General features: G+C 38.7%; 1 protein-coding gene across 1 annotated transcript in view; it reads right to left on the bottom strand.

The window, feature by feature from the left end:
* Window positions 1-14,422, bottom strand: part of SETDB2 (SET domain bifurcated histone lysine methyltransferase 2) — a 169,604-nt gene that overhangs the window by 132,360 nt on the left and 22,822 nt on the right. The window contains exons 8-14 of the mRNA XM_075593180.1: window positions 10,504-10,673; window positions 8,211-8,454; window positions 7,086-7,191; window positions 5,492-5,576; window positions 3,867-4,177; window positions 2,307-2,395; window positions 1,240-1,351 (exon numbers count right to left, since the gene is read on the bottom strand). Of these exons, the coding sequence (XP_075449295.1) occupies window positions 1,240-1,351; window positions 2,307-2,395; window positions 3,867-4,177; window positions 5,492-5,576; window positions 7,086-7,191; window positions 8,211-8,454; window positions 10,504-10,673 (1,117 nt within the window). The remainder of the gene's footprint in view (window positions 1-1,239; window positions 1,352-2,306; window positions 2,396-3,866; window positions 4,178-5,491; window positions 5,577-7,085; window positions 7,192-8,210; window positions 8,455-10,503; window positions 10,674-14,422) is intronic.

The raw sequence follows: 14,422 nt of genomic DNA, 5'->3' as shown, positions 1-14,422 counted from the left end.
GTTTAAAGTATGTTCCAAAATCTACTTGGGAAAAATATATTTTTGCGCGAATACAAATAGATCAGAGTGTGATTTTCAAATCAAACCTTAAACCTATGAATAATTTTCGTGAAAGCTACAACGGGGAGAAGGGTACAATAAGAAGCCTGTTTGCTGAAAACTGAATACGGGACCACCTACACCCCAGAATAAAGCAATGTTTCTCAGCCGTCAAGAGTTTTCTGTCCCATCTGATCAGAGAAAGGAGGTGAAGAAGACAGAGGGAAAGTGAACACATTAATGGAGGTGTTCCTAAAACATTGACAAAGGGCAGCATGCCCGAAACGTGCTGGTGCTTTTGTATTGGATTGGGGGTCTTGTACGGTCCAATAAAGACAACATTTTCTTATATGTGAGCCCCCTCTGGATTTTTTCATTCCTTCTTTGGCAGTGCTCTGCCACTTTCTTCTATTCCTAAAACATTAGCAGATATGATCACATTGGCAGGGGTGTCTCCTGCAAGACAATATATGTATGCATGGACACTCCAGCCAGGCCATATTTTAAAGCGGAAGAGGAGAACTCATCACACATTGATGTAACTGCGACCATGTGCTTGATAATAATTGGTTGTTCCTAAAATCTGGTCTTGCTGGAGTGTCTCAAGGAGGGTAGAAAGGCACAGACATAAGGAGTAGCTTTCTTTAAAAAGTTCAAACACAGTAAACAATGCACCAGGATTTTTTTTCTATATATTTCATTAAAAAAAAAAGATTTGTGCCAAATCGCCTGCTACAGATAAAGAAATACATCTTAGTATAATGATACTATCGGTCATTGAAGCAACATTAAAAAAATTATTTACAGGATATTGAAAACAGTTATGTCATTAAGTTTTGATGACGTGGTTGTGGAGATGGAGGATTAAGTTATTTGCATAGAGAACAGTATCCTGTGACACTCAAACTCAGTGACAAAAGTTAGACATTTAAAGTCCTTTTACTGATGCAGACCTAATGCACATTAAAACAAATTTAAATGTCTATATGACTTTTGTCAAGGGTTTGAGTGCCACAGGATACTATTCTCTATTGAAGTCCATGGATCAATTTCTGTTGGGATTATCGCATTCCTACTAGAACACCAACCACCATTTTGAAAGGAGTGGAGTGCGCCCGCCCTCTTTGAATCGTTTTTTCCACTACGTAGAATTTGGTCTTTCATTAATAGAATAGATGAAAACTCCAGATCATTTTATACAGTTATTTTTCTGCATGCCTGTTGTCCACATAAGCATGGAATCTCTTTTTCAGGAATACTCCCAACATCGTAGTTGTATTCCCAGGTTAATTCTGTTCCGGCTTTCACGTGCCTGAAAAGCAGACATGTTGAGATATTTAAAAGAATGTTATGAAACCACAGTTACACCGCCAATATTAAACCAGCAAATATAAGCATTCAAAAGAACATGCATGGTCCAACTCACAGTATGTTCCCCAGAGTACGACAGAAAACAAAAGTAAATTAATGGCGGTGATGCTAAATAGATTAAAACAAAGTGCATATATGTTTTAATATTACAATGCTGTACACAATTGGGGTGTGAAATACACGGACCATAAAATGACATAATATAAAATGCACTAGGGCAGTAAAACAAGAAGTGTCCAGCTCCACGGAGCCTACAACCTAAAAGGAAATAGTGGAAACAAAAAGTTCAGTGGAAGAGAGATGCTGGTGTTTTTTTATGCTCCTTACGTGCAGCTTAGATGTTTCTTGATATTGGATGATTGGTGTTATGGTAGAGGCAGGACCACATGAGGATATCAGAGAGGATGCTGGACATGATTTCATGAAGGAGTGAGGTTCTGGGGACCTTTAACCCTTTCGCTGCCAAAAGGGCAAGCCGTGTAGCAATGAGCTACAATGAATTGCAGGTGTTTGGCAGCGGCAGAGTTAAATGTGTGAACAGTGTGGGAAAGTCTAATGTTACAGGACAAGAAATCCCACAAGTGCAGTTACATGTGTGTAAAAGGTTTTGTTTTTATTTACAAAATGCACTCTGAATGAGAGACATCGTGTGCATTTTGTCACCCTAATGATGACTGGATTTAATATTCCTCTGCGTGTTACTTACACAGTCTCGTTTTTCAAGATTTCTCTGTTAATGGCCTTTAATAACAGAACTTGGACCACCCGGTTCCGCGTGTTTTTAGGACACCCAAAACGGGACATTAAAAAAAAAAAAAAAAAAAAAAGAGGCTGTGGATGAAAGGATTAAAAAAAAGAAGACATAAATAATGATAACATCTATTAATGGTCCCAACCTTTTAGTGAAGAATGCCACCCACGGGAAACTTTTGTTGTGAGTTTCTACAAACACGTTCTGTGCAAATAGATTGGGGCAACAGCTATGCTGTGTGGATGGAAAGAAAGCAGAAATGACACATTAGACTGCAGCAGAATTCAGTGACGTCACTGGAATGTACTGTAACTATGCCAGGATATATGCCCCTGCGGTAACACAAACGCTTGTGTTTAGAAACTAAATAAAGGCAAAGTTGATGTTTATTTTGAAAGCAAGACTTCGTAATCCTGCTATACTTTGCATTCTAGTAACCCTTTTACCAATACATAATACAATGTCAAACAAATTAAACCAGTCCGCAGGAAAGAAATTTACGCTATTGCAAAATGATGAATGTTTTTATCACCATAATTACAAAGAGTTACTTTGGCTCAAAAAAACAGTATTACTTTAGCCAGCCACAACCAGCTCTTTTGCCAATAATGGTTGTACTATGGTAATGTTCAGTATAGAACAATCTTCTCTTTAGCAGGCTTGCATGTTTATGTATTTCATTAACACACATTCCCAGCTAGCTCAAACTCCTACACCCACCACATCATGAAGATATATTTATGTCAAAAAGAGTGCTACTGTGCGTGGCAAATGTATGCAACAAAAGATAGGGGTGCCCAATGCTACATCCAATTGTCAAAACATATATGGTAATAAGTATACAGTTTACACAATAACCAAGTAATTATTATTATTATTGAAGTATTTAAAAACTTTATACTTATTACCATATGTTTTGTCAATTGGATGTAGCATTGGGCACCCGTCTTTTGTTGTATACATTTGCCATGCCCAATAGCACTCTTTTTGACATAAATATATATTCATGATGTGGTGGGTGTGGGAGTTTGAGCTTGCTGGGAATGTGTGTTAATTTCTGACTGGTGTCAGTTGTATGGAGGTAGGTGGCATCTCCCCCCAGAGCTCACTCCTCCTCACCTTTTTAACTTGGGAGGTCTTTTCACTTTGCTGCAAGAACAGGACCTACTATGGTTCTTTCCCCTCATACAGAGGTAAAAGGAAGGGTTCACAGTGTAGTGTAGGACCTGCATTTTTAGTTATACCTTGACGTTTGGTATGCAGCCTTACGACGCTTTGGCCAAAGGGTTTAACTAAATAACCAAGTAATTACTATTACTGAAGTATTTAACCTTTATATTTATTACCATATATGTTTTGTCAATTGGATGTAGCATTGGGCACCCCTGTCTTGCATATTTATGTATTTCCCTTTTAACGTCCTGAGGAATTGGTACACTTTCTCTACAATTATAAATCACTACTCGTAATTAAAAAGTTATTGCAAAGACAATATATTAAAAAATGTAAATTTAGATTATGTAAATCTCAAAAGCAGCCATTGCACTTCTGAACACAAGACCGATCGGACAGAATATTACCAAGATGTACATGTTAAATATATGCAGGGTAAGACCGTATATAAATATTTATATCTTGACAAAAATACACTACAATTTAATCTTAGCCATCAAATGGAGATGTTACCTTTCATTGTTCTACTTACATTCAAAAATCGCCCCACATTCCCTTCTTTGCTGGCGTCTATTAAATAAACCGTTTCGTCCGATTTTTTATTCGGACAAACAGATAAGCAAGTGAGAGACTGAGATCCCGTTAAGTAATTCTCCTCAGATTCATCCATATCCTCACATGCGGACTCATCCAAAGGATGTACATCTGACAGTATGGAAGTATTGCTCTCCACCGATTCATCATCCAGTGCAGTCTGCTCAGCCTCTTTAGTCCTCAACATTTCCGATGTAGTAGAAGACACCGATATCTTGTCAGCCTCATCTTCCTCCTGTCTATTGTTATCTGTCCAAAGACAATATGTATTTGTAAAATATAATGCAGTGATAAAGGAAAAAATTGTTACTGTTGTTCTCTCCTATCTTATAGGTACCTTAGTTTGATGCTTTTTGCAAGGCCAATTATGGAATGTTATGAGTTTGGGATATTACATGGCAATATTTGCAGTGGAATCAGGTGTAAGGTACATGGATAAAAGCACTTTTCAGAGAAACCGGTGTACTCTAGAACAACTCCAGTCCTCAAGACCTCCCCAACTGGTCAGGTTTTAAGGATACCCCAGCTTTAGCAACTAATTTTTACTGATTGATCAACCTGTGCCATCCTTAAAACTTGACCAGTTGGGGGGGTCTTGTGGACTGCAGTTGAGCAGCTCTGCTCTAGAAAATGAAGGTCATGCTCTGAAACGGAGTAGAACAGGAGCAGTATGAGGAAGTGCTTCTTCACTGACAGAGCAGTGGATGCAAAGTAGGTTTTGGTTTTAGAGTATAATACAGTGAAGCAAATCAAAATTACTTTGGCTCCTTATCTAATGTTTTAACCAATAAACCAGTCTTGTCACAAAAAGTATTACATTATTTAATTTTTACGTAGTAGTAATTTTTGTAGTCCAATTCTTTTACATGCCCTTACTGTTAGAATATTAGCAAATTCAATGAAGGACGCTATAATGCACACGTCTAAATTTAGCATAGGTTGAACTTGATAAGACGCATGTCTATGGGGCAGGTTTAATCAATTACAATGTGCTGCAAAAAAACCAACACAGTATATTATAAAAAATAAATATAGATATCTATATCTACTGTATCTATCTATCTCATGTAACTTTATACGCCGGGCTGGTAGTTCTGCAGGGCACTGAGGCTGAGACGTTGTCACAGAATCAGCTAGATATCAGCTGTATTCGGTGTGGCTTCTACTACCTCCAGGTGTTTCGAGCGGTTAGTCCTGGGACTTGGTGCACCTAGTCCATATGGAATAAGAACCGTTGGACTTTCAGCTCTCACCTGGATATGGTGGACGCCACTTTTATAATTTTATATGTAAGTGCATGTATTTGTTGTGCGTCTTATCAATACATTTATTACCATTCACTTCTGGTGTGCTGTGTCTTTTCCTGGCAATTTTTTTAAGATTCCTCGGAATCGGACACTAGCAGCAAGGAAGTGGACCAAATTGAAAACTACTACCCAAAAATCAATTCAATACCGTGTGGACAGTCAGCGCGAGGGGAACTTTTCTCTTCATATCATGATGCCTTTTTTTCTGTATAATACTAAATGTACTTTATTCTTCATTTGACAATAGTTCAGTCACCTGCTCCGGTGACCGGCTTTTCTTTGGGAGATGGTTGGGGAGTTGGACAGTCCTCTTCTGAACTGTGCAGCAATGTTGATGCCCCCTAAGGCAAAAAAATAAATACAGCTCAAATATTATGTATGGTCAGCCATCTGAGGAAACAGATTAATTTTTTACTCAGAAAATCTAAAAATGTCTTGAACGGCTATATATGACAGGTATCGCTAGCAGAAAAACTTCCATATGAGTGTCTAGCCAATACAGAGAGCGCTTTGTAAATAAAACAAGCAATATGACAGGGGTTAAAGATTAAAGTTGCTGTCTCGCTACTTCAGGACTAAAACTTTTATGCATGGGCGTGCAGTGCACTGCACCTTCTTCCCTGCCTTACATAAATGTCCTTCCCAGCCTCCCTTCCTGGCTGTGGTTTTTCACACCCTCTTCCCCACTCTACTCCACTTTCTTTGTCAATTTGGCCCTTTCCTATCATGTCTTATTATTAAGATTGAAGAGGTGGAGTGGTAGGTAACCTGACTGAGGTGGGTGATGCTCATTCAAATCCCAGTAGGTCCCAGGCATAAAACAAAAAATTGAATTTCAACTGGGATGAAGTTTGTATCTGGGAAATTACTGTATATGCCGAGTGCATCATGCACCTCAGTAGTATATGAGAAACATAAATTTTCTTCAAGATCTTTACCCACTATTACAGCTAAAAATAACTTTCTTGTTGGTACATTGAAAGGATCCACAAATTGTTGTTATTAATTTGCATTTCAAGGTGAAGTACTAGAAATGTGCACTCAATCGACTACAAAGTGTCTATGAACAGACATGTAATCAAGTGCAATGACCAACTCAAATAACATCTTCACTGATCTTTGTACATTTGCTTTCAATCCCAAATTTTGTTCCCCTGACATTTTTATACGCATAAACATTTTGCATGTAACCGTTAAACATTGATAACAAAAAATATGGGATAGAGGACCCCAATCAGCCAGTGCTGCAGAGCTTTGTATTTAACCCACAATGATTTGAAAATGAGTATATCTGACTGCATTTAAACCGGATCACTTGGTGTGATAATGCATGCTTGAGGCTGTATGCATAAAACCCCTAGATGGCACAAGGTATAGCAGAGATATGCAGAGTTGTGAGGGGGGAGTCTTTAAACCCCCCCTGACCTCTCCAGTCTCTCTGAACTGAATTAACCTATATGCCTGGGGCAGCTCTCATGGGGCAGCAATTGTACTCACATATATATGAACGCCGGTTCTGTGTGCTCCATGGCTGATATAATGTGCAGGAGTGTACCTGTTCCGGTGAGGAGAGGCAATTCAGCGGGCACCCGCTGAATTGCCTCTCCTCACCGGAACAGGTACACTCCTTCGTTAAACATTGATGCATGGAAGTACCTTTAGTATCTTCTTACGAGTTATGCTTTCTGGTGTAGATTTTAAAATCTAACCATTCTGAAACATATTGTTAAAATGAGGGAGACTACTGCACTACTGAGTGCCTCCAACTCCATGTAATCCGAAGTGTGACAACACCTTTTAACTACATATAGAACAATGACTTTTGACAAAAAAAACGCCTCATTTGTGACCTCTTCCATGAGCTGCTTTCTGCGTTTCTGGAGGATGGCTGTTCTGGTTTTAGGTCTTCTAATGGACATAAATTCTGAACTTCTTCCACTGTATCCGTACTTCCCTCTGTATTAAAAATAAAAAGAAGGGACATTGCCTGGGGAGCTGTAAACATAAGTTTCACATTTTGTTAATGTTTTCCTAAAAGGTGCGTTCACTTTCGGAATCACTATGGACTATATTCTAGCATATGGCTGACTGCGTACTCTGGGGTTGGCAGTCTGGATACAACACAAAATAAACAGGGATATACAATGCGGATACAATAGTAAACAAGTATATACAGTGTTGAAAGGGCAAGAACTACAGCCAGAAACGCAAACAAGACATGCCTGCCTTGAACATCTGTCAATCTTCAAACAGAGTATTTCTAAATAAAACACCTTACCTTGCACCTGTTCTGCCATTTCCAGTGTACTTCTTTCCATAATAAAAAGAAAAGCTCAGTTATAGAGCTCAGTTAAAAAGGTACAATACTATTTAACAACCTTTGTATGGAGTCAAAGATTTCAGTTTTATGTAATGCTGCAGCCGTAAGATGACTGGATATATAACTTCTTAAGAGCTCATAAAATGACAAATCTGCTGTCTTACCATCAACCGTTTAAGTGGTAAAATAGTTAAAGAGGCAGATCTATATGTTTTACGTTATGCTGGGTAAAAAAGGCAACAATAAACCTCTACCGTATTGCATATAGCAAATAAAAGATCACTTGTGAGCACATTCACATGTCTTTATATGGGCTCTATGTAACAATGGTTTTTCAGACGAAAGGCGTGAGGTGTGCTCATCTGCATGTCATTTCCCAGAATCCCTTGCTGCAGTGGAAGCCCTGTTTGCTGAGTGATAATGGTGAAAGGCAGGGTTGCAGTCCTGCCTAAGACATGTGAATGTGCTCACAAGTGATACACACACACACACACACACACACACACACACACACACACACACACACACACACACACACACACACACACACACACACACACTCAGTACAAAGATGATTTATCTATCCGGCCCACCAGTGTGGTGTGTCCGACTATGTTTTGATGCACTGCAGTGTAATTCCCAGCATGGCATTTACCTGGTCTTTTCTGGTTTACCAGTCGCAGACCACAATTGAGAAACTGTAAGCTTGTTCCTGCTGCACGGAGCCGAACTGAAAAGTGTAATCTCAGAGTCTGAATGAGAAACACGTCGCTTCATTCTCTTTGCAATCACTGTGGAACGGGTAGTTGCTTTATCGCCCTCCTCTAGGTTATTAGATGCATCAGTATCTTCCGCCATGTTTTTCAAACAAGCATCTACAGTTCGGATTAATATTCGGCCTACCGAGAGAACACATTGGCTAACAATGAATGGCTTCTGTTCTGAAGTTTCAGAAAAACATTAATTCTGATCTTATAGTTCAAACAGACATTTAATCCGACAATGGTGAGTAAGTACTGTAAAGGACACCACTGCACTCTGCTGTGCTGAACAAGTGGAAGAAGTAAAGGCTGCTGTGCAAAAAAAGGTTGACGGTGACCTACACTGCCATCTAAGGCCCAATCTGACGTATACTAAGCCAGGGGTAGGCAACTTGCGGCTCTTTCAGCACCTACATCTGGATCTCCTTACTGTGCTGCTTTCGGCTGCATGGGGGGTGGGGAGGGGCATTGCCGATGCTGATCGGGCCTCTTGCTGCCACACAGCATCTCTCCAGCTGCTGGCATGCCTTCTGCACTGTCCCGATGCATGTGTGTGTGTGTGTGTGTATGTGTATGTGTATGTGTGTATGTGTGTGTGTGTATGTGTGTGTATGTGTGTGTATGTGTGTGTGTATGTGTGTGTATGTGTGTGTATGTGTGTGTATGTGTGTGTATGTGTGTGTGTATGTGTGTGTGTGTGTGTGTATATGTGTGTGTATATGTGTGTGTATGTGTATGTGTGTGTATGTGTGTGTATGTGTATGTGTGTGTGTGTGTGTGTGCGCTCCCGCGGGGGTGCGTGCGCGCCCGCGGGGGTGTTTGTATTTGGGGATAGTTTGTGTGCATGTATTTGGAGGGGGGGGGGGGAGTGAATGTGTATGTATGTATTGTGTATGAGAAATTTCCGAACTGTTTTGCACGGAAAAACAAAGAAAAAATAAAAAACAAATAAAAAGGGACATATTGTGAGATGCATTTTATTTCCCCACATATTTTTTCCTTTCCCTAATTTTGATTAAAGTAAGTTTGTCGTATGTTAATGCTTATACAGTATATACCCATTAATGTGTGTACAGTATATGTATGTTTGTAAGGGTGTAATATTCATGCATGTGTTGTATGTTAATGCTTATACAGTATATACCTATTAGTGTGTGTACAGTATATGTATGTGTGTTATGGGGGTGTAATATTCATGCATGTGTTGAATATTAATGCTTATACAGTATATACCTATTAATGTGTGCACAGTATATGTATGTGTTTGTGGGGGTGTAATATTCATGCATGTGTTGAATATTAATGCTTATACAGTATATACCTATTAATGTGTGCACAGTTAATGTATGTGTTTGTGGGGTGTAATATTCATGCATGTGTTGTATATTAATGCTTATACAGTATATACCTATTAATGTGTGTACAGTATATGTATGTGTTTGTGGGGTGTAATATTCATGCATGTGTTGTATATTAATGCTTATACAGTATATACCTATTAATGTGTGCACAGTATATGTATGTGTTTGTGGGGTGTAATATTCATGCATGTGTTGTATATTAATGCTTATACAGAATATACCTATTAATCTATGTACAGGACATGTCTGTTTGTGGGGGTGTAATATTCATGCATGTGTTGCGGCTCTCAGAATATTTTGGATAATGACATTTTTTTTTATAAAATTACTCTTCTTTGAAAGATTGCAGACCCCCTATACTAAACTTACCAATAGGGTAAGTGGCTTACTATATAGCAATGCTTACAGAAAACAGTACACATTTATCTTCATAGGATAAAGGTTAGTGTAGAAAAAAAAGAAAAAAAAAACAATAGCTATGTGTTTGCTAAAATCTAACTGGATGAGATACACATATTTTAATCTTATTTTTATTTATTCAGAAAAGCGCAAACAAAAAACAGAAATGATCAGTGCCATTTATGATTTCTTTGTCAATTAGATCTCACGCAGAAACCTCTCCAACTCCAGTAGATGCAGTTTAATACCCGAATCAAAATTCTGCCTAGGTTCTTCTTAACTGGTTTGGCACATCATGGTATACATGGTATGCAACGTTAACCACCATATTGAAACCTACTTTGTTAGAAGTCACATAAGTCCATTCGATATAAGAATGGAGAAGTCATATATGGTACGAGTTTTCTTTTTACGAGATTACACTTACCTGCATAGGTGCACACAAATGTCCCTTTGTCGATGTCGTCTAAACAGCGCACTCCCCAGCCCTTTTTCTCTGTTTTGAACACCTGCAGTCGCACCTGGAGGCCGTGCTGCACAACTCTGTTCTGGCACGTCTTCCGGTCACACTTACAAGACACGTTACATTCATATACTCTGTGCCAAAGAAATAGCAGAAGTTTCAAAGAGCATCTCCAACTGGGAGCATGAAGTTTCCATTCAGAAATGTATTTTGATTGAATTAAATTACAAGAGTGATAATTGATATTTTAATTTCTATTACCCCCTTTTGGAAAAAAATAAAAAATAAATCACTGATGCTTAGAAAACCCCCAACAGGGAAAAAAGTGAACGATTGTCAATAGTCAGGTCTAAATGGAAAAAATAATAAAAATAATAATTATATATAGATATATACACATAAAAGGAAAAAATTACTGCAAGACAGAAAGGTCCAAAAATTAGAGCAGTTTAAATGCTCCTTAATGCTTTTAAGACATTATCAGAGAGTGCTTTACACATTAAGTTGTATGTATGTATGCGCACACACACTTTTCGACCAGTATATTCAGCCCGTTCTCAGATATGGATGTGACCTTAAATGCGAAGATAATGCAGAAGCTTGGACAACTTGGAACATTTGTTGGAGCAACAGAGAAAAGAGGCTTGCAACTGCAGTACCTGGAACATCCTTGGTGAGGCCTTCATCCAGCACATCGCACAGCATCTGTATGATGAGAATTGTAACCAGGGACGACTCCTGAGTTGAACCACGCTATTTTCAGCTCCGGGGACCCCTAATTCCTGAGATACTTACTGGTGAAGTTACCAGTAATACCTGGTTTTTAAAGGGGATTTAAATGATGGTTCAACAGGAAGCTCAACCAATTATGTTGCGGCTTCCAATTGGCCCGACATTTTGTAACTTCACCGGTAAGCATCTCGGGAACAATGGGTTGGGGGGGGGGGGGAGTGAGGTTGAAAGGTAAAAATGGTAGGGGGAACGGCTCCTTCAATTATTCAATGTGGTTAAAATAAGCGCTACGGAGAAATAAAATATGTTTCTTTTAAGTGTACATTGATAAAAAGTTGTGTGTGGAAGGTGCATGAGTGTCACCATCACAGATGGATGTGCGTTAGAGAAGCGTAGGAAATTATGCAGATCATAATATCCCCCTCACCGACAAACAGCCAGCCTCCTTTACATGAGATCACCAATTGGAAAACAACCTATACCGCAGGCATGCCAAATGTTTGGGCTCTTTTATTTTAGGTTTTTATTCACATCTCCTTTTTCTTCAGACTATTTTTTTCTCGATTTATGGTTGCGTATTTACATACTGTCCTTTGATAAGAGGCTCTTAGTCCAAACTTAATCTGATTTATCTCAAATGCATTCATCAGCTTCTCTCAATAAATAAATGTATCACCCAAAATGTTGAAGGATTAAAACGCTTCTCTCAACCATTGACTGGCCTTAAATGCTTTTATTTATTTAAACTTACAGAGGGGCTTTATTTTTGTTCAGGAAACAAATTAAGAGATCCAAACCCGACTAAACCTCTTGACACGCAGTTTTTGGCCTTGCCACTTGTTACAAAACAAGGACTAGCCATGTTAATCTACAATAGAGTTCTTTTCGTCCCCTCAGATCCCTAATTAAACAAGGAGGGCAGCTACATTATACTCACATCTCAGGCTATTACACTAGCTAATGTGTATGTCCCCATCTCCCAGCAACCTGAATTTGTAAATCGATTTAAATTGCACTTCGATGAAATTAGGAAAGGAAAGATTATATTAAAAGAAAAAAAAAAAAGAAAAGAAAAAAAAAAAAAAAAGGAAACGCAGTCAAAAGGTTAGTCCAGTATTCCAAGTTGCATTTATTATTTGGCGCACCCCCTTTTTTTCTTTTGCTTTTGGAATATTATATCAGCTGGTAATTTTATTATTCACTTCAAGCCGTATTTAGATTAATCCTGTAGTTCATGTCAATTAGTTTAGAATTTTGCTGCCTAGCTCTAAATCGTTATAGAAAAGGTTGACTCACGCATTATCTGATGCCTGGAGGTTGCAATATCCTGTCTAAAGCGACTGCTTTCTACTTAAATAACCATTCCTTCTATTCTAGAATTGATTATTCTTTTATTAGCTCAGGTCTTGTTGCAAATGTAAAATCTAGTAATATAGGGTGTCTCGCGTTCTGACCATGCCCCTATTAAAGCTACATTACAATTTCCGAGACACCTCGTTCTCTATTTGTTGGACATTAAATAAAGCCTTGCAATCTGTTCCCAAAATTGTACTTTATACTTAATTATTTCCGGATATCAATAATTCCATGATCTTAGGTGTGCACAAATCTGTTGTTAGAGGCTGTTTCAGGAGTATGGTCTTCTTCCAAAAAACAAGAATTATTGCAACTAAATTCACAGCTTTCTCGTTTACAATAATTTCATAAATCTTGCCCATCTCAAATAATGGCTCAATTAGCCAAGATCTGGGGTTAAATTAATACCTGCTAACTCCCCACCCCAAAAATGGACATTTGAGGAGATGAACTAAACAATTTTTTCCCCCCGATAAGGGCAACAAGTCCGATAACTGCCTTTTTAACAGAGTCGTGTGTGAGTTCATCCACTTTTTATCTACTTATTGTTATTAAAACGTATTATGCCATGTCTGTTTTCTCTACTCTTTTCAAGTTACTTTGCTGTGGAATGCTGCATCCTCAACTCTAGTGTGGATCTGCACATGTAAGTGTGTTTGCTAGTTCGTGAGATTCTGCAGTATTTTGGGAGAATATACTGATATTATACTATATGTTTTGTTCTGTGTGTCTGTCTGTTTTCTCCCACATATACCTGCTTGGGATGGTGAACTGAGCCTATGCGCTGGAGGACTTCCCCTTTTCCTTACAATTTGTTTTGGAGGTGTTGGAATCACCTCCCTGGACTCTAGCAGCAGGACTTTTCACACACTGGATTACTGTGTAATAGTATATATTTTATACATTTTATTGTTGTTTGCCTTGGTAGTTGGTTGGTGCTACTTTTTCTATTCTATAGACTTCAAGCCAGGAAATTCAGAGAAAAATGCATTGCTGGTAAAGTTCAGACGACAGGATTGGAGTTTCAGAGTCTGACCTATACTCCTAAAGAGATCAGGCAATGCTTTTGCCAGATATTAGCCACCTTCAACAAATCCACTAGCTATCTCTCGTCACACCCATCCGTCACATCACCTGTATAAAAATATCCGAGTGAGTGTGAAATCCCAAAACTACAGAACTCGAGTGGGAGAAACTGGGTGCCAAGACTTTGTAGCTGATAAATATTCAACATTTTAAATATCGCAAAGTCCCAGGAAAGATGGGTTTTCTGGCCTATATTACAAAAAAAAAAGTAAACAATTAGCTTCACCCCTCTGTAAACTACTTAATGATATGCTTGATGGCATTCTCCTTCCCCTCTCCATGAACAATACGGACATTGTAGTAATTTCTAAAGAGGGAAAGAGCCCTTTGCAACACAAACAATACACCCATACTTCCTATTACTGTTGACACAAAGTGGTTTGTCAAAATATTTGAACACAGACTCACCCAGTTTCTCACGTGTTCTTTCTACCAGTTTCTCCCCCTAGCTCCCTCCTATAATTTTTCTTATATGCTTTAAATTGCTTGTTACCGGGTTAACTGGTTCTTCATGTTAAAAGGCGTGAGGTTCTAAAACCCACGTTTGTGGTTTCTTATCTCACTGATGGCAGGGATCAGTATTTTTATTCCCTATATAGGGCAAGGAGAGCAAGGCCTTCGGGGAGTCCCATGCTCCCTCTCTTTCCTCCCATCGGGAGTTGGGGAGTCACCAAACTTAACCGCTGGTCACCCCAAGGTAGGTAGGTGC

This window comes from Ascaphus truei, chromosome 3 (assembly GCF_040206685.1).
Source record: "Ascaphus truei isolate aAscTru1 chromosome 3, aAscTru1.hap1, whole genome shotgun sequence".
Classification (NCBI taxonomy): domain Eukaryota; kingdom Metazoa; phylum Chordata; class Amphibia; order Anura; family Ascaphidae; genus Ascaphus; species Ascaphus truei.
This window is presented reverse-complemented; position numbering and strand designations above follow the sequence as displayed.